The sequence below is a fragment of the Apis florea genome, unplaced genomic scaffold, assembly GCF_048593485.1.
Source record: "Apis florea isolate Af1SG1 unplaced genomic scaffold, ASM4859348v1 contig_2508_pilon, whole genome shotgun sequence".
Lineage (NCBI taxonomy): Eukaryota > Metazoa > Arthropoda > Insecta > Hymenoptera > Apidae > Apis > Apis florea.
The window spans coordinates 311,970-339,515 of record NW_028256599.1 but is presented as its reverse complement, the minus strand read 5'-3'; the positions used below and the strand labels follow the sequence as shown (position 1 = coordinate 339,515).

The following is a 27,546-nucleotide window of genomic DNA, read 5'->3' as shown; positions in this document are numbered from 1 at the left end:
TTTTTCTTTTTTTTTTTTCTTTTCTCTCCCCCACTTTTCTCTCCCATCCACATCACTTTAGAGAGATTACATTCGTGCAAATTGGAGATAAAATTTGTTGAGGTTATTCGGATTTGTGTGGAAATTGCGCGATAGACAATTTACAGCGGATATAAAAATGGCGATAAAAGAGAGATTGGTTTGGAAAGGGTATATATCGATTCATTCGCCGTTTCACGCGACAATACCCGTTTAAAATTCTTTTAAACCTATTACGTTTTCAATTTTGCAATTCTAATTTCGCAATTTCGATCGCAAAACAAGCAACAACTTCGAGATAATATTTCCCGGAGAGTGAACAATTCGCCCAACCACTTACACATCGACGTACCTATGAAATAAACTGCAACAACGGAAACGATCAAATCGAAACGCGCCTTCATCATTCTTCTAACTTATCATTTACCTATTATATACTTCGTTAACGCAACAACGAACGGGAAAAGTTTCGAATGAATTCTCAAAGCTGAATAATTAAGATACGAGAAGAATTTACGAGCGAGCGTACGAGCCGAGAGAAAGAAAGAAACCCTCTCGCGAAATCCCTTACGTTCTCATTTTCCACAAATCCTGTCCGACAATTTCCACTCCGTGCGTTCGACCCTTTATTATTTAACCGAGGACGAAACAAATGTGGAGAGGAAATGGAGGGGAGGACGGCCCGCAGGATTCGAAGCCAGCCGAAATCCGGCGTCTGATAAATCGTCGAAGGGGATAGGACGGATTCTCGTCGAGCACACTCTTCGTTGGTCGCCTCGAGGCGAGAGGTGACACCTCGCCATTCTTTTTTCTCTCTTTCCTCCGCTCTACACATTCTCCACGTGTGGAGGCGCGCCGATGAATCTTCCAAGTTTCCTCCGAAAACCGATAAGGTCCCGACTGCGCCAGCGAAAATGAGTACGTTAAAGCGGCGGGCGTAGTCCTCGATAAATTTCGTGGAAATCTTATCTTCCGGGTCGGATGCGGCATGGCCGACTCGTAGAATGGATGAACGGAGAGAGAGAGAGAGAGAGAAGAGAGAGAGAGAGGGAGAGGTTTCCTCCCTCTGTCCGTGTATGGCTCTGCTCAATAAACTACGAGAGAGCCTCGTCGAAACGAGAGATCCGTAATAAAGACGAATCGCTGTTGGAAAGTTGTTAAGTGGGGTTATCGAGGTGTATGGTGTACGGAAGAGGGTGTGTTGAAGCGGAAAAAGTCGAAAAATTGATGGGGAAAGAACGAGGAGCGAGAAGATTCCGTCCGATATGACAATAAAATTTGTATTATACGGCGAATTTGTGAGATTGATCGTATCTTTTTTTTTTTTTTTCTTTGTACGATATGTTGCTCCATCGTTCGAAAATTGTTTGAAAATCGTTTATGAGAGAATGGTATTTTTTTTTTATTGGATATTAAATTGAATCTAAAAAAAGAAAAATTCAAATTTTCATATTTTATTTTGAGTTTATTTTTGTAATCACGTTATTCGTCACTTTGTATTTCAATGATAATTTTGATATTCATTTTTACGAATAAAATACTCGAAATATTTTTTTTTTTTTAGTGAAATTATTTAGTTAACTAACTAACTGTAATTGCTTGTAGAAAAAGATCAAATTTAATTTTTGTAAAAAATAAAAATCGATCGACAATTGATCTTCAATTAAAATTGAATTGCTCGTTAAACTAAAAAGCAAGTAATCAAACAAATAGTCGTAAGAAATATAGATGATCCCAGTTTCCGATTGATGCGCATCTACCAGTTGTAAAATTATAATTTAGATCTCCTAACTTTACGATTACGCCTTTCAATGTTGTTGTAAACGAATCGTTATAAAATTGTTTAACGAAGAAAAGAAATTGTATCACGCACGATTCCTTTAAACGTCTCATTTATATCGCGTTCATACAATTTTTAAAATCGATTTAATAAAAGTTACGACAAAGTTACGAGCCACGAAGTGATTCAAATGCAGATAATAAACCGACGATGATAAACCGAACGTTTCATTCGAATTTCTACTTTATTTCAAAATTGCATAGAACCGATACAAGACACTATTATTCAAAAAACAATTCAATCTTAATTCAATCATTCGAAAATTAAAAATTTTCCAAAAATTTCATAAGTGTCGTGTCGAAGATGAAGAACACGATCACCATCTCGTATATAATTCAATTCATTTTTTCAACGACTACGCCGATTTAAAACGTTCTTCACTGTTTGCATTTTAATATCGCATCCGAGGAGATGCATCGCATCGGCGCAACAGGTGACACGATTCAAAATTGTCAACATTTCGTTTGACGATCGAATCAGATCGGAGTTTGCATGTTACATCTTCCTGTGAGAAGGATCTTAGACAATTTTTCAAATCGTTCCACGTCGATCAGCCAACATCATGCGTTCACACGTCGTCGTGACGCGTTTGAATATCGCGCAATCGCGAACAATTCTTCCTTTTTGGTACTATTCGATTCGACAGAAACTGTACGGTTCGAGGAATTTCTACTATTTATTTTTATATATTGGATCGTAAATTTATTGAAGGATGTTGTGACATTTAAATTGAAACGTCTAAATATTTCTAGTTATTTATGGTTTTAATAATATGACAAAAATATCATTCAAGATAATCGTTACTTTCACGTATATTTTTTAATATATCAATCCGTACACAGCTGCTGGTCATAAATTTTTCTGAAAGTTACGGATGGAAAAAAATATGGACGAATTTTGTAATTTTATTAAATAACGCGATAAAATTATCACACTTTATCAATTTTTTCTCGAATTAACGAGAAAGCGTAAAAATAAGTAGAGACAGGTTTTAAAACGGAATTCAACAAATCTGTAATATGATTACAGGGAAAAATAAAACATTTCACAGAGAATAAACAAGGATATAAAAATTGCAAATCGTAAAGCATGCTGTGATGCGTGCAAATAACGAAAAAAACGAATACTTAAGAAAAGCGTTTGCAACGAGCGGACAACGAAACGTTTTGTTGAAAACATTGAAACGCTCATCTGTACACGTAGATTGTGCAAAGAATGGTTAAAAGGAAGGAGGGAAAAATAGAAGGGGAGTGAGGAGATCGGCGAAAAGGTAAATGAGACTGACTCTGAAATATGTGGCTTCGCTATACGAAGGTTACGTACTATCCTCCGACCAAGAAACTTATCCTTAACTCTTCAACGATTTGCAATCGCGTTAAAAGCGTTTAAAAGTGTTCATGTCTGCGTTTAATACAGGAGGACTAAGAACGATGAATATTAAATAAATTTCAATAAATTTTTTTCCAAATGAATTTAGAATTATTTTGATACGATTTTTAAATTTAAATTGTTCTTTATATAGAAAATTCTGGTCACTTGGCGTGGAAAGAATTTTCTAATTTTTATGCAATTCAATTATTAATCGAGCAAAATTTATGCACAACATTTTTGCAACGAAATTATTTTATATCTATTGTTAAGGTATGTTAAAAAACGTCTAAAAATGATTAAAATAAAACAAAAATCTGAAACACAAACCTAAATTCACTCTCTTATATCGCGACGCAAGTTTCACAGAAAGATTTATAAAAAAAAATCTGCGATAAAAATTTCTAGTTGGCAATATTTTCCCGGGTTTTTCGGTAAATTAAATATTTTTCCGGTGTAACATACAGGCCTCCCCCTATATATGTCTATGTGAAAGGATTTTCGGTGGAAGCGGTTCCGCGATGAATTATTGACGGGTCTGTGGTCGACTTCGTCTCGTTGGAAAAGTAATTTATAGCTGGGTGCAAGCTCTTAGCGAGGCTTGTAATAACAAGCGAGGCTACGATCGAATATTCTTGCGCAAAGTGTCACCGACAGCGTGAAAATATCGCGAATCCTTTACAACAAATCGTAGTCGATCAATTAAAGAAAACAGGAAAGGAGGATGGGAAATGTGTTCTGTCGAATTATTTCCAAGATGCGTCCAAATGCAGTGAAAATGATTTTTAAAAAATTGGACGAGTTAGATCTCAATCAGAAAATTTTGAGATATAAATTTAATCACTTTTCAATTATTACCAACTTTCTTCTACTCATCGTGCAAGCAAGTCGAGTTTCTGTCTAGCTTTTGACATTTCTCAATAATTCTCATTTCTCAATTAAATTAATCCAAATAGATTAATTTAAAAAAAGAAGCTAAATATTTATAAATTTTTCCACACCAAACACAATCGATTCACTCCGTCTATTTTCTATTCGATTTCATCTTCGATTCCCTAGGAAAATATTCAACGAGCCGATATCAATTCCACCCTTTCTTTTATCTCCTCCCCTCTCCCTTCAAAAAAAAAATCTATCACGATCGTTCAATCAGAAAACTGAACCGTAGATATCGCGCTCGAGCGATCCAGCATGAATTCCAGAGAAGATTCAAGAACCTTCTGCCTTGTTAAATCCGTTTCAGATTTCCATCGGTCAGCCGCCGCGTAACAAAAACGAAATACGGCCGACAAGGAAAGTATTTTCGGTTTGGTCGAGCTGGTAATATCCGGTGTTCATTCGACCCAGAAAATTCCCGAGTTCCAAGAAGAAAAAAGCACGATCTTCTGACGCAAGAGGGACGAAGCCGCCACCTTGTTCCAAGGTTTCGTGCACAATGGCAGGAGGGTTGGGGCCATTCCAGGGGGTGAAATAACGGCTAGTGCGATTTCCAATCTTCGGTGGCCGAAAATCGCGCTTGATCCTCGAGTGGAGGAGGAGAAGGGTGCTGCTTGCAAAGCCTGGAAAACTTCTCGACTTCTGGACCACGAAAGGAAGAAAAAAGAAGCCGAGTCGAGGGGTGGTGGTCCACTTGGATTAAAGGCAAAATACGTAGAAATTCTTTCGTTCCTTAATATCGATTTTCTCTCACCACGTGTTGTTTCAACCTGACACGATGGATCGGAGAAACTGATTTCGAGATGTTGAGTTTAACGTTTAACTATTTCACGTTATATTTTCAAGGAAGGAAAATTAAGTTGAAAATTTAAGCAGGGATTTCTACGTCTTCATATATAATGTTGAAAATTTCTTCGATTTATATCGCATAAAATGTAATCATCTATTTCCAACAGAGTTATCGATTACAAAAATTAAACGATCGATCGAAGTCGACAAAATAAACGATTGAAACAACTGGCTAGCTACTCTTGAAAAACGCAACCTCTGTTTTGCTTGCCACCACTTTCCCAGTTTTCCACTCTAACAAGGATAAACCTCTCTCGAGAGGATAAAGACACGGCGAGGAAGAAGTTGAGAAATGAACACGGCCAGGCAGACGAGGAGAAAAGGAAAAAGAGGAAGGGAGGGTGGTGGCGCAGAAATGCAGTGGCGGGGAAATAGATTATGGCCTGAGGCCGCGAGAGGGACTCCGTTATTCCACGAGGAAAAGAGATTACAAGATGTATCATCGGCGATGCTTGCCAAGACTTTATAGAGTTGTAAGCGTTGCCACGATCGAGACGTTAATGCGATGTAATAATTTCGATCTGGGTGAACTTGACTCAACCATGCAGAGAAAATAATTCTTTTCGAGTTTTTATCGATCAATCGAACACGATTTGGAGTGATTGATCGAAAGAAAGGAAATTGAAAGAATTTTACTAATTGTTATATTAATGTTAAACTTGTGTATAAAATTTTGTTAATTTTATTTACTGTGACGAATTTTAAGTAAAGATTTTGATAAACGATGAACCCCGTACGGAATACTTAAATTTCATAAAATTTACATACACTATTATACAATCAGCTCATAATTTTAAGAATGAATGTACGGAATAGATATAATCTACAAGCTAAGACCTCTCACTTATATATGCTTTCCTTGATTGGTGGTTCAATAAATCTCAGTAAAAAAAAAATGAAATTATAAAAGAGCTTCAGCTTAAAAAAGGATTTTGAGCATAACTCCTTAAATACCCTATTACAAATGAGACTATACATTTCATTTAAAAAATTACACGAATTCCTTTCTCTGGAAAATTCACTTGGAAATATATACCGAATCCCCTTTAATTCAATTTCTCAGGATTATCACACATTCCGTGCACACCATAATAAAAGAAAAGAATAAATAAAGAAAATATCACGAAAGCTATAAGCGTTGGAATCTGCCATTAGAATCAGGGCATTATTTTCATGCTTCTCTAATACGAAAATTTCGAATGTTTCGAACAGCAATGGGGCTTGACGTCCAACCCGATTCGAGAAAATAGGATTTCCAGAGGGATTCTATATTTTCGCTAGCGACAACACGGAGGACAATGCGACCCACGATTCGAAAAGCTGATCGTGTTTTCTGATAATGATTTACGGTATGTATGTAATATTCGAACGCGGATTTTTGGTCGGATGTCGCCAAAATTGGTTCTGCTGCCTCAGAGTTTTCCTCCAAACCGTGAATTTTTTCCCGATCCCGATGTATTTTTTAGTAACGTCTAAAGTAAATATCAACCGCAAATAGTGGCTGTGGATGCGGCAGAGGTAACAGTAGACGATCGTCGATAACCTAAATAAAAGAGGTAAAGCTGCCGGTATGTTTATTTTTCTTTAGTCGAAAACGTGGATACACACAACAAATAATTTAACATCTCTCGCTTTTTCCCTCCCTGTGTACTGTTTCATGTAAATTTGTCCTCTCTCTCTCTCTCTCTCTCTTTTTTTTTTCTTTAAGTTTTTGCAAAACGTTGGCAAAGATCCATCGATTTTAAAAATTCAGTAGCAGACCCGTGAGAAAATATATTCACACGCATCGAAAAGTATTTCATCTTTTTTCTAAAAAATGAAATACATTGATAATATAATATATTTAATCTGAATTCAGAATCACTTGTTCTTTTGAAAAAAAAAAAAAAAAAAAATACCGAGAAAGAATTCCGCACCCTCAAATCGAACAAATTAATTCTATCGATTCGTGGCCACGAATCAGTCTGAGATCACTTGGTAATCCGCATAATAAATCATTAATCCCTCGCGTCCGTTCGTCTTGGCAAACAAAAGAGAGTCCAGAGTTGGCAGCGGATTTCTGTGCCGGCGAGAGAAGCGACTTTTAATAACCGAGTCTGGTTAAGACTTACTTAAACAGACCGAGAAAGAAGTAAAGGAAGAAGAGGCGAAGAAAGACATCGATCCTCGACGCTTGTTGCCAACGAACGCGTACCCGAACGGTTGGGAAAGAGGGGGAGGTTGGCGGGGGAGGCAGAGAGCGGATCCCTTTTGTTCTTGGCCGCCGTTTTGTTTCTGGATTACGAGCTTATGAAGTATTCGCGTTTATCTGCACCGACTACATGATACGGCGACAGGGGTGCGTGGTGGGTAACTGGAGCGAGACAACTAAAAGCCGGGCTCGGCTGTCTGTTAATCTCCGGCTGGTTCTGCTGATTTCGAATTAATTATCGCGTTTAAACCGATGTTCGCGTTTAATTCGTGTTCTGCTATTAACTGGTTACCTTCTATCGTGAATAATCGATCCATTGATTTTTTTTTTTTAACGTTTCCTCGAAAAGGAAATTTTAAATTTGGCGAGGGGTATTGGTCTCGAAGGGGCGAGGACGAATAATAATAATACGATTTCTTTTAATTCCTATCCCGATGTTGCATTGATTATTTCCACAAAACGAACGAGTGATTGCATGATTGATATTTTACTGATTATTAATGGTTTCGTCAATGGGATTTTTGTGAAAAGGGAGGGAATCTTTTTGAGGGTGGTATTGAAATGTTTTTTTGGAAGGAGGAAGGGGGGAAGTTTTAATTCAACAAACCAAGGGGATTCGAAGGGATGAGGATGAATGGAAAAAAGGATAATGTGGATTGGAATCATGGAGAATTATTTCAGAATGGAGATGTAAATGGTATTGGGGTTTTTTTCTTTTTGTTTCCTATTTGTGACGTGAATAATCATATAGGGATTTTTGTGAAAAGAGGATTGGCAATTTTAAATTTGAAAGAGTTGGTTTCGAAGGATTGAAAATGAAAAAAAAAAAAAAAGTAGTAATGTGGATTGGAATTATGGAATTATTTGAGAATGGAGATATAAATGATATCGAGGGAATTTTTTTCCTGTTTCTGCCTGTTCGTTACTTTTATCGTGAATAACCACATTTCGCTGATTTTTCGTCGGTCTCGTTGATGGAATTTTCGCGAAAAAGGGATGAAATGTTTTCGGGAATTTTTAACTTGACAGAGTAGGATTAAAAAAAAAAAAGGAAAAAAATAACGCATCGAAATTGTAGAATAATTTTGCGAACGACGATATATAAACGATATTGATTTTTCTTACGATTCGATTGAGTTTGAGAAATTTCTCTCTGCTCCTATAAATAATCCTTTAGCCTCAATTTAATTAGAACACAGCTCTCGATTATCATTTAATTAAACGCTGTAATAACGACACGTTACGTAATTTGTTCGCAGCAGTTGAGTAATTACGGGATTAAAGAAACTACAAAGAACGAAAATCCGTGACGTGAATACAATGAACACCCAGACACGCGAATTTCGAATTCGCGCTACCATCTAATCACAGAGACTCAACACGCGCTCTTTAATTAAATACCTCTTTTAATTTACATTTAATTAAATCCATCTCATTTTTCATACTCTAAATTACTCTATTTTTTTCCTTACAACACCTCTTCTTTCCTGCATAATAATCACTTTGAAAAACTCTTCAAGCTTATTTTTCAATTATGTTATTACATACATTGTTACTTCGTGTTCTACATTTGATACGATATATAAAAAAAAAGAAAAAAAATACTATTATTAAGTCTCTCATATACAGTGTAGATAAAATGTAGAACAATCATTTTCCAATAAGTTTCATCTACAAAGAACTCGTCCTCTTTTAAAATAGATTTTCCATTAAACGTGTTTCAGAAAGCATCGCCATTATTCCAGTAACAAAAGGGTTATTCAATTCCGATAAAAATGCATCACACAGTGTAAAAAGGGTTTATAATAGACCCGTTTACGGTGAATTAATATTGCATGCGTGTCACAGGTCAATCAACTCTTACCTTATTTTCGAAACGACGATGGGGGTGAACTCCAGTTGATGAAACCCTAATTCCTGCGGCCTTACATCCTCCAGGCTGCTGTATCTTACGTAAGTGCAGGGAGGTGTGGAAATATCTGAAACAGAAAAAAATGTCAAATTTGTTAGTAAATCTGCACAAATTTATTTTTACAACGCGATTAAAAAGATCGCGATTTTTTCACGAAGTGGTCGTCCATCCTGGTATGGTGGCAGCTTTAAAAAAAAATTGTATTCATCATTCTCGAATGATTTGTAACATATAAATAATAATAATGTATATTTTGATATTCAAAAATATATAGATATCGACGAAAAAATGATTGAAATTGGAACTTTGTTGCAGTAATCCAACTTCACGATATTTATTTTAACAATTATTGAAATGAATTTTCCATCGTTATTTGTTCTCCTCAGACGCTTTCATATTCCACTAAAATTTCTCATCGAATTTATTTAAAAAATCGAACGAAATTATTCTTCAATCTTTTATAAAATCAGGATTAAATTATTTTTATATCGAGGAAAATATATAAACAAAATTAAGTTCTACTAATAAGAAAAAATTAATAAATCAATTAATAAGAAAACAAATAGTAAAAAAATATAATAAGGAACTTTAAATCACACAAAAAACATAGACACGATCAAAAAAGTAATCTGGACTAATTGAACTAAGATAAATTAGAAAAAGAACTTTTAAAGGAGCATAAAATACTCGAGCAAATAGTACAAGTCAATCATATCACAAATAGCATAAGTTAACCATAACAAAACAAAATTATTCTTAATTTTCAATACTTTTAACACGATCCTCCGATCTTTAATTTTTCTTCGTTCAACAAGTCTCAACATTTCCATTATTACACGAAGAATCAAGATTCATTTATTTATTTTTTTTTTTTTATCACTTGCAAAAATCCTCCCCACCTAATTTCGTATTTGAATCATGGTCCGCGGCATGAAATTGATCATCACGCATTTTGGACTTTTGCCGGCTAGGCCCGCTTTGTTCGTCGGTGGAATCGCGTGAAAAGCTGAAAGGGGGCGCGCTCGAATAACGAGGCGGCGGCGTTAACGTCGAAAAATCAATAGGGCCGCGTACATTCCTCATAAATAAATATGAATATCTCGTATCCTTGCTCTGCGTGGACGAGTATCGAGGGTAAATTTATTATAACCACGGTGTTTCGCGCCATCATGCGATCCCATTGTCGAGGCGAGAACTTCGATCGATCGATTCGAATTTCGATTTCTGGCGAAATCGATCAACCGCGCAACGTTCACGCGGCCGAGCTTTGACGCTTTGCGCTTTGACGAAAAGTGAAAGCGGATACTAAAATTTCAATCGATGTTTTTTTTTTTTCGAAATTTAACAAATCATCGGTCGTTGCGTGGAATTTTCTTTAATTCGTAAATCGACCGTGTTACGTTTCATCGGTGGGAATTGCGTGACGTTAATCCGAAATTGTTCCTCGACAAAACGAGATGTAATTCAGCGAAGATAATGGGATAAAAGTTCCATTTTATTTTTCTTTCGTGAAATGGGGAGGATGATGTGATGATTCAACTTGAAAATTCGAAATTCAAAAACAATTGTATGGATAAAAATTGTTGTGCGGAGAAAGAGGCAAGGATTCTCTTGTTTTGAAGCAAAGCTTCTTGCTCTTAAATTCTCAAAAGGGAATTCGTGGAAGTAAATGCAACGAAAAGTGATATTGATGAGGAAAAAGGATAGGTTTTTGATTTAGTACTTTCAATTTCTCTTTCATTTTGTAAACGGAATTTTCATCGTTTTTTTAATAAAATAGTGATGAAATTAAAGGATTTTTCATTCTTGATATTTTTAGATTATTGCTTTGAATAATTTTTATCCTGCAAATTCAACTGCTTTTTAATTTTCTCGTAAATTTTTTATCCGATGAAATTTCTTTCATTTTGACTTATTTTTTCCAATCTTTCTCATGTTACAAAGTTTAAAGGAAACGAACACTTCTTCCCTTTGCACATAAATTTTTTAAACTTTCGACACATAAATATAAATTTTTATCGAAGCGTGACGTTTCTTCCTTTAATAATAAAATGAAAGCATTCTTTTTTTTTTTTTTTTATCTTCTGCAATGAAAAGAGCCACTGACGATGAGAAAGGGATGAAACGTTGACTGATGGAGTGCTCCGTGATGAATAAATTTTCATCAAAGCGTGGCATTTCTTTCTTTGATAATAAAATTAAACAATTTATTCGAGTTCTTTTTTAGTCTTCGAATACAGCGACAAGAGTTACCGATGAGGAAGCGTGCCGGGCTTGAAACGAAACATTTTATTCATTTGTGACATTTCATCCGTGAAATTTTCACCAAAGCGTGACGTTTCGAAACAAATAAAGCGATAAATTGAAAACAATTTATTCCTAATTTTCTTTCTTTTCGTTTCGAATTGATTAGGAAAGGGAATATCCAAATTGTTCAACAGAATCGATAACTTCCTTACAGATATATGTGAACTTGTCAAAACTCTTTTTTTACACTTTTCACAGTTCAACGATCAAATTAATTTCTTTTCTTTAAATAAACATAAAAAAAAATATTTCTTGACGTTCCAATTTCACACTCGATTCAATATCGTAAGATCCAGCAACGATAATGGAAAGTACGATACGAAAACCAACTTTTGCTCGAACAAATAACCAGTGAAACGAGAAGAAACGACAAGTTGTAAGAATAATGCAACTATATCATCGTTTCACGCTGTCGTTTAAGTATCTCATTGTTATTAAAGGATTATGTTCAGAAGAGATTAATTATTACAACAAGAATGAAATAAATTCTTTGAACGATGAAATCGAATCTTTTTTTTTTTTTCCGTTCAGTTAAAAGTATCCTTAAATGTAAATTATTCGAAGCTATAACTTTTACAACCTTTTCTGGATTCCATTAATCTGAAAAGTGCCTACAACACAATTCAGCGAGAGAGAAGTTTTACGTAAATCTAGATGAAAAGTACTTAACGATAGTAATCCATTACGCGAGAATGAATTTCGTCTCACTGGCATCACGACTTCGTAATTATCATTACGAGAATCTCGTTATGAATTGTTCACCTGGTTTTACGTGAAGCACGATGAAATAACGAGGGAGGGAGGGAGGGAGGGAGAGAGAGAGAGAGAGAGGAAAAAAGAAAGGAGAAAAAGGGAAACAAAAGCTGCGACAACGAAGGAACAGCGAGCAGCTGCATCGGATTAAATCGCGATAAATCTGAAAGGATTCATCGACTGTACACTCGAACGGATTGAAACTTTTAATTATTTCGTGCATCGTGCTTGAAACCGATCCGTACCGTCCATTATTTTTCTTTCGAAATTCATCATTTATCCAGGGCAAATATTTATCTTGACGAACGTTAAACTGAAAGGAAAAAATTGATACACCTCTGAAACACCAATTTAACGCAATGATACTTGAGAAAATGCAACTTTTCTTACATAATCTTAACGATTCTTAGATATTTCACGTATAATTTGAAAAAACAGCGAAGAAGTCGAAATCAATTATATGATAAATCCATAAATCCTAAAAAAGTGAATGAGAAGAAGTGAATTGTATCATTTCAAGAGCATAAATTTTCGATCTTTCTGATCATTATTTGATAAAATTGTCTTACGCTTTAAAAAAAAAATCCCCTTCTGCGAATACATCGATGATCCAAAAATGCATCGATGCAATCGACCAATTAATTCTTTATTCAGTGGATAAAAAAATCCAATTGCCATCTCTTCAATTCTATTCGTACAACTTCCTCCCTGTAACCCAAAAATGTATCAGTCAACTGCTCGATCGGTTATCATGATACAAAAATGATCAACGTCCCTACGAGTTTATTGTAGACATCTCTCCCGCTTCGAGAAGGGCGCGCGAGAAATAACTTCCTCGAGTTGCTTTCATCCAAGGAAATTTGTCGCGTTTTAAGCTCGGCTGGCTTGAAAAAAAAGCGAAGCGATCCCTCGATTTCGACGGCCTCGAAAGAACCCGATGAACCTGGCTCGCGCCAGACTCGAAAGAACCTCATCGATTTTACAATCTACGCGGCCTCCCCCCTCCCCTTCACAGGCTATTACCTCCGCCAAGCCCCTCACACCTGATAACTCCGTGTCCCGAAAATTCTCTCTACCCCTCTTTCTCTCCCCCTGTCGCTCCTTTCTGTCTCACGCTTGTCCCGTCCTTTTCTTTTTCCACCCTCGTCCTGTCCATCCCCCCTTGGAAAGCTTCTTTTTTTTCTCTCTCCCTCCCTCCCGGCCCGGTATTATGTTCCGCTGATTCGCAGTTAATGAGGCGAGAACAGAGCCGTGAAGCTATCCTGCATAAACCGAGGGTGCTTGCAAATTATGAAAAAAAATTCCTGTCCCTCTTCCTCCCTCTCGAGTTTTTTCGCTCGAGCATGGAGAATACTACCCCGCCTCGTTTCGCGAGGAGGTTTCTCACCGGAAAATCGGAGGAGAATGGTACAAGGGTGTATAGTTTCTTCTTGCCATTATTTTTTTTTCTTTTTTTTTTTTTTTTACGGTTCTTGGAGATTTTGTTTTCCCTTTTTTTTTTACGATGTTTCGATCGAGCACGGATGGAATTTACGTACATTTCATTATCGAATGTAGTTTTTTTTTATGGTGGAAAATTATTGATCTTTCAGAAATGGAATTTTTTTCGCCACGTTTTAAATATCAGATCACTTGATCCAAGTATGCTTAAAAAATTTCTATGTATAAAAATATCGTACTTTTATTCATATTATTTTGGAGGAGGATGGTACGAGGATGTATACTTTTTTCTCGTGATTATTTTTTTTTTTTTTTATATACATTATCGAATGTAGTTCCTAATTTTTTTTATTCTTAATGATGATAAAATTATTGATTTTTAAATTTTAGAAATCTCATAATAATAATAATAATAATAATAATAATAATAATAATGTTTAAGAATAGTTTAAAGTTCGTCCAACGAGATTTCTCCTCAAGTGTCAAACATATATCGACGGTATTCAATTTCATTTACGCGATTTCAAATATACAAAATTAAAATGAAAATTAAAATTATTGATCGGATCTGAAAATTGGCCGTGAGGGAACAAGTTTATCATTGCAATTGGAGGAGGAGTACAAAAGTTTCTCTCTTTAAATTTCGCTTCATGCTCGACGAAACGTTGACGCTCATTCCCCGCGCGTTCCGTATCCATTAATCCCGTCGCAAAAATGAAATAAACGGGCACAATTGAACGCGGGAGGGAGGGGGGGGGCGCGAAGATTTTATTTGTAAGCGGAATAAATTTCGTTAAGTAACTTAATATTTTCGTACACTGGCCGGCGAAAAATAAGCGTACGAGCGGCGAAATTACGCACATCCTATCCCGTATTTTCGTGAAAAACTGTGTGATGCAATAAAACTTTATACGTTGTGTAAACGATCATGAAAACTACATACACGTTCCGACGCGTGTGAGGCAATTTAAAATTGTTTGCCCTGTAAACGCGTCAGAGTTCCAGACACGTATTTTGCCGGTGAAGTTAACAATGCGTTTCGGGCTACATGTTATTTTACGCAGTTTTCCGAAAACCCCCGTCGAAAATTGACCGATTGCATTCCCCTTACCATCGATTCGAAGATCGAGCCGATGAAACGTTCCGCTCGACGACCTTTCTTTAAATAAATCGAGCGAAGTTATTTCATTCCTCCAACCGGAGTGGAGAAATAAATTGATCGATCGATCGCTCGTTCCTTCAAATATAGATACAGTGCGGAATTTTACTTCTGAATATTTTATCGGAATTTATTTATAGTTTTGTAAAAAAGGATCGAAATTTCGTTTCGAATATTTATGAGACGATTTCGAAGTCGTGTAATTTCTTAATATATTTAATTTTTTAATTTCGAACGAATGATTTCCATTATCCTTCGTATATATTTAATTTCACAAGTCTTGATGTAATTTCGTAATGTAAACTCTGATAATACTTCGTTAAACGTTAATAAAGATTTGATTAAAACTCCGTTAAAAACTCTCGTTAAACTTTATCAAACTCTGATGCTGTATATTTCAGTTTGCACGAGTTTGTATCTTCTTTTCTTTGATAAAAATGAAAAAGTATATTTTTCGATGATAAGTAAGAAATATTTATAACTCGTAAGAAATCGTAATATTGGACACTTTTTCCAAGCTCAAACTCTGTCAAATCTTGTTGATCTCTGTGTTTGACAGGTGTCTAAATCTTGGATGTGAATCGCAAGTGCATCGATGCTTCTACATACGCCCATCTAACTATTTATTCATCGATCTACCTCTGCCTCTTCGCGTATTTACTTCTCGTTAATGTTTCACACTTGGCACGTTCCTATCTTATTTAACTTCACCGTTTGCTCCTTTTGGCTTCAAATCGTACGACGGATCATCAAACTCGACATCCAATTCAAAACGAGATGTTGGAATTATTCGAGTGTTATCGGATCCGATATTAAGCTTGTCCAAGGATAGCATTAGGATCAAGACGAATTTCGACAAAAATCCCTCTCGACTGACTTCATTCGTTACATAAGAGAGATCCTCCAGGAAGCATTGCCGCGTGAAAACATCAGACAAGAAGACTTACCGCCTTTCACGACCAGATGACGACGTTTCATTAATTACAAACTAAATCACCACCACCACCACGTCTCCTGGTTCAATTAAACATAAGTAAAATCTGTAAAAATTATCTATTGAAAATTGTTCTAGAGAAGAATTGAAAAGTTCTGATTAAAATAAATTTGATAAATTTTCAAAATTATTATATATCATATTACGAAGTTGACAAAAAATTATTATTTAAATTGTCATAATGAAATCTTAAAATTAAAATTAAAATCTATTAAGAAGTAATTAAAATTGCCATCCAATTAAGTAAATTAAGTTCAATATCGTAATCACAATTATTATTAGAAAAAATGATTTCAAATATTTCTTTTCCATATTAATTATAAGCAAATGCAAAGTGATGATAATTTTGATTGAACACACAACTAAAATAGTAAGAAATTCTAAAATTCTATCGTTCTTATAAACTGATTCGTTAAAGTTGATCGAATTTCCACGAATAGTTCCATCTGATTTTAAGGGTGAACATTATACCAGCGAAACCAGGCAAAATACACTTCGCCCCTGCACAAGTTCCATCTCTGCACGATCGTGAATCATGTTAACAATTAATTGAATACGTTGCACCCATGAGACGAGGCGTGCACGGTGGACGAAATTTCCTCGCCGACATTTCAGGCGTGTAACGCGACACACGTGCGTTACAGTGTGACATCCTGGCCGAGGGTAGATTTTCATGAAGCTTTTGAAAATCCAAATTAGCTAGACCGGTGACAGGTGCGTCATCCAGCGTAATTTAAAACGTGGACCGGCCCTGTTCCATGAAATAGCTGGTAATCACATGTAATTGATACATCTCGCGCGAAGAAAATAAGGAAAGTGTTAGAATCAATTTCTAATTTTCATACAAATTCTTGCAATTTTCAAAAAAAAATTATAAATTTTACGCTGCAAATTCTCTCGGCAATTTTTTAAAAAGAGATCAATTCAACAGAAAAGATACATAATTTTGCTCGTGAAATCGTCACACAAATTAAATAAACCGCGATGCACGGAATAAAATATTGTTAAAAAAATGAATTATTCGTCGAATCAATGTATAAGAAAAAACACTGCAATTTTCACGATCGAACCACTCGAACCATCGATTCGAATTCAAAGACAAAATCTGCCCTCTTCGGAGAGAGCTGTTTCTAGCCAAGTTCCGGCGATCTGGCATCAAAGGACGGTCTGCTGCTTTCAAGAGCGACGTTTGGAAAAGGCACAACACACGCCACCGAAAAGGGGTGGCGCGGCAAACGATCCCCTTGAAGGCGGACAAGCCAGTGCGCGCCAGCAGGCCAGCCAATTTTTGTGAGTGCACCTTGAAATAATCATAGCTTTTCGAGCTAAGTGGAGTCTCTGGTACCCTTCTACATACACGTGGAAATACGTGGGGATCTACACGTGCGGCGAGTCTGTGCGGCGAGGTGGAAACACGTATATCCGTCTGCGCGCAACCAGACTACGTGGACCACACCGCGAGACTGCTCCCCTCTGAGACGGTTGTAAAGATACCGAGTATCTGGCAAGATGATGGCCGTGCGGATACCATATAATATTCATGCAACGATATTGCATCTTGAGTGGTGCTATTAGAAGCAGGGAGTCAGGCATCGCGGTCTCATGGCGGTTTGTTGTTGTTCTCCTGGCGCCTTTCTCGCTATTCAACCATCCCCTCGTTCCTCTTCACAGCCCTCGTCACACAGTTTCTCCAGCCTCTTTGGCATTCGTGAAAATGTCGCTGGAATTAAATTTATAACCGAAGGGACGCGCACTGCTCCCTTGTCTCGGCTCAATATTCACTTCTTATTAAAAAAATTGCATCCCTCGCAATGGATTCACAAATTTTATCTCCGAATCGTGGAAAGAATTTTTTTTATCTCGTTACGAGTTATATTTGAAATCTGACTTCTTTCTTTTTTTTTTTTATTAAAAAGTCGTTTCCTCGATAAGGGGTTGGCGTTCCCGATAATTGTATTTCTGATATTATATGACAGTAGGATGATAGATAACATTATAGAATTATAAGTTGTGATTGATCACAAACATTAAACGATTTTCTGACGATAATAATGTCGAAACGTAGAGCAGCACGTACGATAACGAGACACGAAGCAAAGTCCTCGTATTCTTCTGCATTGAAACGTTTCGCGTAAAAATTTCAAATTTGGCGATAAGAGCATGGGACGACGTGGGACGAAATTATTATCGAACGTCGCGTTAAAGTTTCGCGGTAACGAGGCGGCATTAGCACGCTACGTGACGAGATCCGCGTTAACGACGAAAAATCGTTTCTTATTTTTCGTGTCGGCGTGGAAGAGGAGCGCTTCCAGGGATCAAAAGCGTTTTCGTCCCGCGCGGTTCTTTTTCGGGGGTGGGGGAAGGGCGTTTAAGTATTCATCTGGCGTTTTCGCGTCTTCGTGCCTTCTCGTCACTCGCCGCGTCGTCGTGTCTTCGAAAGTGGGATCTCAGAGGCACTCCGCCCCTATAACCGCCATTATCGCTCGCTTTCCACCCTCGATTCTCGCTTCCTCGCCCTTCGACTTAACGCCCCTCGTCCGTTCTCAACGTCGTCGCGTCACCGGCTCGATATTACTTATGATATTATTATTCTCGAATTAATTTCAAATATATATATATATTGCAATTAAAAGTTTTTGCAAAATTTCTAATTTAGATAGATTCATTTTTCACGAAAGTATGAATATCGAACATTATTGTCGATATATGGAATACGATATTTAAATGGAACAATATCTATTTCGATTGGTTATTACGTATACAGATTATATTAGGATAGAATTCTTGGTTCAATTTTCTTTTTTTTTTTTGTATTGATTTTAAAAAAAACTGATTTAATCATATCGCAATAATGTCTATACAAAAGATATGAATATAAATTTCGATTCCAAATCGAATGATTGAAATGGAACAAAATGTTCGGAATTAATTTTATCCTTTCATTCTTCGTGAAAAATGGATAATAAAAGGAGAGCGTGTGTTTCAAAAAAAAAAAAAAAATGCGAATAATTTTTAAACATATCTTGCAATTTTTATGCAATGTCCCTTCAATTAAAAGTAATATTAATAAAAATTTAAATATTGAATAACAAAAACGCGTATATATTTCCCTATATAAATAAAACAAGAATACAACTAAATAACAGAAACAATTAAATCGCCTATACTCGCAACACCTCATATTTTTTTACAAAAAAAAAAAAAAAAAGAATGAGAGAAAATCAAAATCAAAAGTTTCCATCCGTTTAAATCTATCCACACGCAACACGTCGACGTTGCTTCACAGTAATTGCAATCTCCACTCTTTTTTTCCATCTTCAGTCACAGCAGACGGCGTATCGCAACAAATAATTACGTTTTCACTCGGCCCTCTTAAATCGTCCAGCTCCATTTGCCGTCCGCCAGATAACGCTGGATTGTAACGGATGCCGACATGCTAAGAGCTTTTCATTCCACCGCCTACTCTTTCCAGGTTTATAGGATTTCGTGGCTTTTTACGCCGGCTCCTGGGTTACAAGGAAGGAGGGGGCGGTGGATGGGTGCTGGAAAGCTTCCACAACGAAATGGATTGCGGGGACGAAAATCGTAAGCCTGGCAAGTAGCGTCAGAAGGAGCCTCGTCTGTCAAGTCCAAATACTCTTCTACGAGTACCCGTGCATTCTGTGTCTGACGTCCTTCGAAATTCCCCGAAACTCGTGGAATAAGAAGTTGGCCGAAAATCTGACGAAAATTGGTTACGTATCGAGCGTTTCGTTCTCAATTTTACAATTGAACGTATTTACGTATTCCACGTTTTAATTGCGTACGTGATTTTTATAATTTTAATGACAACTGAGTCCTGGTTATCGAATTTAATAACCTATCACAACGATATCTTCGTTTTAATATCATTAATTTGATATTAAAAGCAATAACGAAAAATTGTTAGGTTAGGATTTCATAACCTCAAAAAATTCTTTTGCGAAAAATTTATATAAATATATAAGCGAGATTACTTGGCTACTATAAATCTATATTTTCAACATATTCCACAAAACAATACGAAATACAATAACAATAATTCCGTTTTATTTAATCAAAAAAAAAAAAATAACTATTCCAACAAACGTAATTACTCGTCGACCAAAAATCACTAGCAACGAGAAAGAATGGACTATCCTCGAGCAGAAGAAACCTCGCCAGGGATGCATTATTCGAAGCATCATCCGGGTAAAAATAATCGTCGACGCAGCGAGAGAGGAACGTTCACCCAGGGAAGAGTTCCAGTCATTCCCTATCCCTGAAGCGGCAAGATGGCCGGCCAAAACAAAGAGCTGGGAATGACGTTGTTTACGAGGCTCGATTGTTTTAAAAAGGGACGAAGGTCGAGCATCGCTCCCTGTGGGGCGACGAGGAGGAGGAAGGAAAGAAAGAACGAGGAGAATCGTGGATAGTGGCGAGAGGCGGGCGGTGGAAGAGGAGGGGGTTGAAACGAGGAGGGTGAGGATTTCTCTCCGACCTCATCGACTTGAAGACACTGCAGTCGCAGCGAGGAAGGCAGAGGAGAAGAAAAAGGGGTGGAGAAGATCTCGATTGTTTTATTGGGTCGGATTAAAAAGCATACTCGGGGCCGATTGTTTGTAATTCTGATGAAAAAGCTGGCCGATAAAGGAATCGTTGCCCGAGGGCTGCACCTGGTGGAAACGTTGCATCAGGATCCCTCTTCTCTCTCTCTCTCTCTCTCTCTCTCTCTCTCTCTCTCTCTCTATAAAGCGTGGCCGCGAATAAAACGCGCGGATTTAAAGCCGATCTATCGGGACCTGGGCTCCTCGAGGGCGGATTGAAAAGATGCGTCATTGCCATCGAGAGAGAGATTTTGCAGGAAATTTAACGGGAGATGATGTGCTTTTATTTTTCGATTAATATCTTGAGAATAGTATCGTTTCATTTTATGTAGAAAATTATATATGAAATGTGTTGAAATCGCGTTAACATGGGCGTGGTCGTTAAGGGATTAATAATGAAAGGGATACCATTTTTGGTACTGATTTTGTAAGATTATTATTATATAGGTGAGTTGTATAAATTTTTTTTAAATATTTTGCGATAGATTCTTTCAAAATTTTACGAAAGACAGGTATGAAAAATTCTTCTGTTTTAAAATGTTTTAATGTTTTATTCTAACTTTCTTTAATTTCTGAGTGAAATCTAAAATCAATTGTAATTCATTATTTTTCGCAACGAGAAAACGAAGTTATAATAGAGGAAAATAAAAATTTTTACGTTTTCACGTACAGTTTTTGAAATACTAGAAAATACTAGATATTTTAAGTAAGAAGATCGGGGTACACCTTTGGTGACTTCTATACGACTTGGTTTAAACCAGGCTATAGTCTGTAAATCGTTGAGAGGAAGGGAAAGGTAGCAAAAAAGCACGAGTTATAAATCAGAGCTTTCCCTCTCTCTCTCCTCGCGACTACTGTTCTTGGTTTACGACATTATCTAATTTATTATCTCGCGTTAAATACATCTCTGGAATTGTTCCTGTAGTTCCAAATTAAATCGTTTTGAAATATAAATTCGATTTAAAAGGAAATTTTAAAGTGGAGATAATATTTGCCATAATCTATAATATAAATTTAAACATAGGAAAAGAATATAAGAATTTCCATATGTCCATCGTTTAACATTCGACAAATTACGGATGCAATAATAATTTTGCACAACGCAAACCTTTTTTCCCTTCGACCACGGACGAGACGTCGAGGTCGACGCCCCGTGAGACATTTATTACCGCAATGAAGGATCGTTCAGGATTATTATGCGCCGTGCTGCATTTTTATGCAACGCTTAATCGCCTTTGTTCAACACTCTTGCGAGCCCCGCCAATTCATTCTGGAGCACGATCGTTAGAAGAAGCGTGCATCGTAAAAATTTCACAAAGTGAGATTAAATATTAACGCTCTTCTACTGCTGGAAGTGTGGGACATAAGAATGAAATATTCCTTGTGCAATTCGTTATCGAATAATTTACAATCCCGTTGAAAATTTCTATGTCTATTTCCGAAAGTTTCGTCGTCGAAACGGGTGTTCAACCACCGATATGATCCTCTTGTCCAGGAAACTTTGTCCGATTTAGATCCGCCATTTCTTTAATGAAAAATTTTTCACTCGGGAAAATTGGAAGGTATATACTCTTTCCAAGTATCTGCCACAGACAGGAATTATATATCGGCGATTTCACGAGAAATCGTTTACAAACATCTTCCTTATCAATCTGTAAGTTTCACAATTCGAGACGAGCTTATGAATACAGGTGCAATCACTGAATGTGGCACAGCAGGTGAATTTTTATGCCGCATTTAAATGTCGTGGCTCGCTACTACCGTCCTATTAATTCCCTGGATCGTTCCGCTTCGAGCTACGCGGAAAAGAAACGGCAAAAAAGAAAAGAAAAAAAGAAAAAAAAAAGAGACGCGACGTTGGAATTAAAAACGTTGAAATATCTGTTGTAAAAGCTGCCAACGAAATGACGCCCTGTATATACATTTGACGGATCAATTTATCCGCGACTGGATTCGAATTGATTTCTCGAAACGTTTCGATTCGAGACAATTTAATAAATCATACCGTTTTATTTAATGATTAATTTAATTTACGATTAATTAACGGGAATATCAAAATATGTGGAATTAACGTTGCAATTAAGGTAATTTATAACAATTATCGAGAGAGTGTAAAAGTATTAGGAAATATTTCAAATTTTGAAATTTATAAATATCGTCCACATTTTTTTCTCCTTTCGATAATTTATACTCACATGGAACGAATTCTTAACATCTTGTCAAAACTTTAGAGTAATCAATAATATTAAAAATTGGCAAAAAAAAAAAATAACAAGAAATAATAAATAAAATTAGAAATACACTCTTGAAAATTTACAATTGGATTATAATATAACACGATCTTTATATTTCAACATCACCGGCACAAACAAAACCCAGTGCGCAAACAGAGAATCGCGGAAAATTCCCACCAATTAAATCCCTCGAAAATGGACGCGAATAATTTATGAAAACGTTCACATCCAAGCTCCCTTACCCAAGCACGTGAGTACCCGCAATACATTTAACTCGGCTCCGTATTTCAAAGTTTCCTTCGAATTAAACACGATGATGTCCCGATACAGGCATTAAAATCGAGGCTAACTCGCGAGGAGGTGACCACTATCGCCAATCCATCGACCAGTGAGAGAGAGAGAGAGAGAGAGAGGGAGGGAGATTTCAGCAAAGCGTGAAATTTCCAGTAATTTCGCCCGAACAATGAATAATAATTCAGGAGTCATCCACTTGTCGAACAATTCACGACGACCGTATGGCGCCACCAGCGTCCCGCTAATACATCGCAGGGGCTTTTGATAAAAAGCAACGACTCTCTTTCCCCCTCTCTTCGCATGTATCTGCATAGACCGGGCATACCGTTCCGCAATCACGCACACGTGGAATTAAGCCCCCATTGAAACGGCCAGTCATTATTCACGACTCTGTTTCCGCTCCCCATTAAAGACAGAAAATTCACCGAAACGCACTCTTTTCCCCACCGATGCACCTTCGAAACGAGAGTTATATTCGCGCCAGCCCAGCGCCGGACGATCGATCACCCGGAAAGCATTAATTAAATCTTGTTAACCGATCAATCGATGCAGCAACCTGAAATTACACCGGTGTGTCTAACACACTTGATCATCTTGTCTCGTATCTACGCCATTTTAATTGGCTGCTTTTTTCTTTGTTTTTTCCTACCAAAGACTCCTCTAATTTTTTTTTTTTTTTCCTTCGAGTTCCAGTTTCCAGTTTCTTTATTTGTTCGAGTCGTCGATACGGATTAATCTGATTTTCGAGCGATTATTTCGTTGACGAGTTGTAATGGGACAAAGGAGGATTAAAAATATCCTTGTTCGGAATTGTTACGTATGTATCGATAAAAAACTTGCGCGATGAACTCGTGACACCATTTATGATTACGCCGATAATTATGGATATTCTCCATTGTTCCATCTTCTTGAGATTATGGTTTTTGTTCAATGGGTATGTAGGCTGGTCCACTTTCTGTGAAATTTAATTATACACGTTCGTAACGTTTCGTAAGTTTTCCTTCGCTTTTATCAGAAACACGCGAATGATTATTGATAATAGTATGAGATTCAAATCTCGAAATTTTGCATGAATGCAATTCATCGATTTCCAATTTTTTATTTTTTTTTTCGAGACGTAAAATTAATCCATCTACTGAAAGACTTGATATACTCTCAAGCACAGATGTTGGAAAAAACATGAATTTCTTACTATCCAGAAAAATCTCGTTTTCTCTTTGCACAGAAGGAAATTACCTTCGTCCAAGATTAAAATAGATTTAAAATCGAAAAACAAATTGTTGCTTTAAAAATATATAAAGTAAGAGAAGAATCAAATTTCCAAGATCAAGGAATGAATCCACGATATCTAAGAAGAATGTCTAAACAATTTCGTTGTCAAAAAAAAGAAAAAAGAAATCAATGCGTGCACGCGTTATCGATGCACTTTTTGATCCTATCCTTGACACGGGTGACCCGGTTCAGGGAAGTCAATAACTCAATAACCGGACGGGCCTGGCAAACAAGTAATGGATCGATATGTTTGTTCGTCATCCGCGTGATTGATGATGACCAACATGGAACGATGGAGAGACACGAGAATCTGGCCGGTCGCACGTGACAGACCGATAAATTTCAACCTTTCGTTAATTCGACTTTTTCCCTCCTCCGGCTTTTCCACCAAATTGCCTAACTTTTGACGCGTTCATCCACCGCAGATACATCCACCTTCAGCTTCTTTGATCGCCACGATTTGCGGTTCAATCTCGTTTATTCCTTTTTCTTCCGATTCGACCAAGGAGAACGTAATTGGATTGGCAAATCTTCGTAGCTTCGGGATCGAGCAAATTTTTTTTTCACTCTTTTATTAGATTTATTAATAAATCTGGAATCTCGATTTTAATCTGACGCTTTGCGTGCGATGAGTGTGGATTATTTAATCTTACAGTATTTTTTTTTAGCGCACTGAAGAATCTGAGACGCGAAACATTCCTGAAGATCGAACGTGATTTCATCATTAAGTGGAATAATTAATATTCAAGAATATTAAAAAGCAATGCTCCCTCGAGACCATCCTCAAGAATAATCCTCGATTCACACTCGATTCAAGACACTCGGTTATCCAGTTATGAATTAATAATTGGTCCCTCGTCAACGACTGTTCCAGAAATCAAATCAAGCGACCACGATCGCAATCGCCTCCTCCTAATCCAAGTAGAATCCAACCAATCGATTCCTCGTCGACACGTAACGGCGGAACAAGTAAGGATCCGATCCAATCTGGATCTACGCGTGTCCAGGAATTCCGCTGGTACGTGGACGGCGGGTTATGGCAGGTGGCATCTCGGCGGGCTCGTAAAAGTCGTCGTTCAAGGTGGCAGTAAATTCAAAGTGCGGAGAAAGATTGCTGAGCTGGCCGAATCGTCTCGATTCCCTCGATCGGGGAATAGAAGAGGATTATTACTCGCCTGCTTCCGGGCTGTCTTCACCCGAGACGCGTTTCGGTTAATCCGACGGTGACACTGATTCGTTCTGGATTAACTCTTCTTCAAGGCGGCGTCACATCTCGGCTGATGGTGTTCTCGTGTCAGCTTAAATAACACAACAGGGTGCGGCCTCGTATTTCGAATAATTTTAGAGTCTCGGTGAGCCAGTGCTGACCGAGAAGAGATATTTCTGAGTTGACTTCGATTATTATATATATATATATTTTTTAGATCCAATCCATGAGTAAGAAAATTATAATTTATTTTCAGTTGTCACGTTGAATCGTACGTTCGACGAATGTTCGACTATATGAAATATAAATCGTGTATAATATATTATTATTATTGATTTTAAACACGGTAGATAAACACGGTGAGAGCACTTCATCATGTGATATTGTGTTACGTGGTGGAAGTATCCTGAGATTCATTGGTAAATAAACTACGGGCCGGAAGGTAAGTTCTCCGGTAATCATCAATTATATACGTCGGGGAGAAAAATCGATAGCGTGCAATGCGACCTACAACAGCGCTGGACATCTGAAACTTACCACTTACAATTACTAAACTTTGGTATTCGGTTTCTAAAATATGCTGCTTCGCGTTTCGATTTTTTTAATATTTTGTCCGTACGATGAAAAAGTTTTTCTACTACAATAAAAAGTATGCATGTTCTGCTCTGACAATAATTACAAATAATAACGTATTCATCTATTTTTTTTTTCTCGTTCCAACACTTTGATTTTATTTCACTTGATAGTCCAACACTTGTGATATAATTATTACCATTTACAATTAATAAAATGACTGAAAATCCATTATTATTCTACAGTATAACAGACTATCGATGCAATGTAAATAAATTATAAATATTATATGCAACGTTAAATAAAAGAAATAAAAGTTCGCGTGCCACGCCATCCTTCTGTCATTTCATAGGAATCCATATACGACTAACACTAATCCCGGCCTAACGTTAAACTAACAAGTGTCCCGTTAACAGACGCGAGGATCTTCTTCGCCGGGGAAGCCGATTAAAGTAAAACACACAAATACTCGAGGAATCAGAGAGTTACACGGGGAGGGGGATTGTACGAAGCGATGAGTCGTGAAGGTAACCGAGCGGAAGCGAGGTTGGACGAGCGCCAAAGATCGAACACGAGTGTCTCGGTTGTTGATGCCCCCGACAAAAGGGATTACAACCGAGTTATCTCGAAAAGAAGAGTCGTCGCGATGATATTCGCGATTTATTCCCGATATACGTACACCGCGGCGTACGAACAGATGGCCGTGTGCTCGATCACGATGGGATCTCCCGGATTTGCCAGATTTTATGCAGATTTAACAGATAAATAGACCGATTGCGCCCGATTGTTCGTGCGTGTTCCACCGTCGATCGTTCACGGGAATATTTTAATCGCCGCTGCAAATATTGTTTGGGGAACAATATGGAATGGAGCTTTTTTTATCGATCAGGTTTCTTCTTTTTTCTTGTTAATCGTGCGTGTAAAAGTCATCCAAAAGATCCCTCTCTATGGAATTGGATCGATCAGAGATCGAAGTATTAGGATATTCATTTTTTGGAATGTAGATAACTTCTATTATGGGGTTGAAATTCGTTAAAAAGAGACTCTACTATATACTTCTTTCTATATCCTACAGATCTGGACGAAAGGGACTTTCTTTCGGTTAATATTCGCTGGATCGATCGATCGGTAGTAAAAAGTAAAGCATTGCCGTGTCCTGTCACTCTATTTTTGAATGAAACGAATCGACGGTCCCACGGAACTCTTGATGGATATCTCCATCAAGCTTTTGTAAGAAGAAAAATAAATAACGCGCATAAAACTGTGGCTCCCTTTGATCCCTCCATGTGTAGCAAGTATGTACATTAATCTTACATTGGTGGCGATCCTTTGAAGAGAACGTTCCGCATATTTTAAAATACAAAAGGGATTTCAGGCCTCGTCCTCCCTCTCAAAGGATTAACATTTTTATAGCGTCCGGTATATTCACCGGTAAATTCGTCCTGTTAATTTGCGCGGCCAAAGGACACCGGGTTGTCCTTTTTTTTTTTCGGTAGCAAACGTTCTTTGATACGTGTGAAATTACTGTCTCTCCCCCTTTTATTCTTCTTCTTCTTCTTTTTTTTTTTTTTCGTTCACACAAAGCGACGTCACGA

General features: G+C 37.1%; 1 protein-coding gene across 1 annotated transcript in view; it reads right to left on the bottom strand.

Moving 5' to 3' along the window:
* LOC100865516 (uncharacterized) overlaps positions 1-27,546 on the bottom strand; it is a gene marked incomplete at its 3' end in the record, with an annotated part of 114,193 nt that overhangs the window by 40,258 nt on the left and 46,389 nt on the right. The window contains exon 3 of the mRNA XM_012491873.3: positions 9,067-9,181. Coding sequence (XP_012347327.2) covers positions 9,067-9,181 — 115 coding nt within the window. The remainder of the gene's footprint in view (positions 1-9,066; positions 9,182-27,546) is intronic.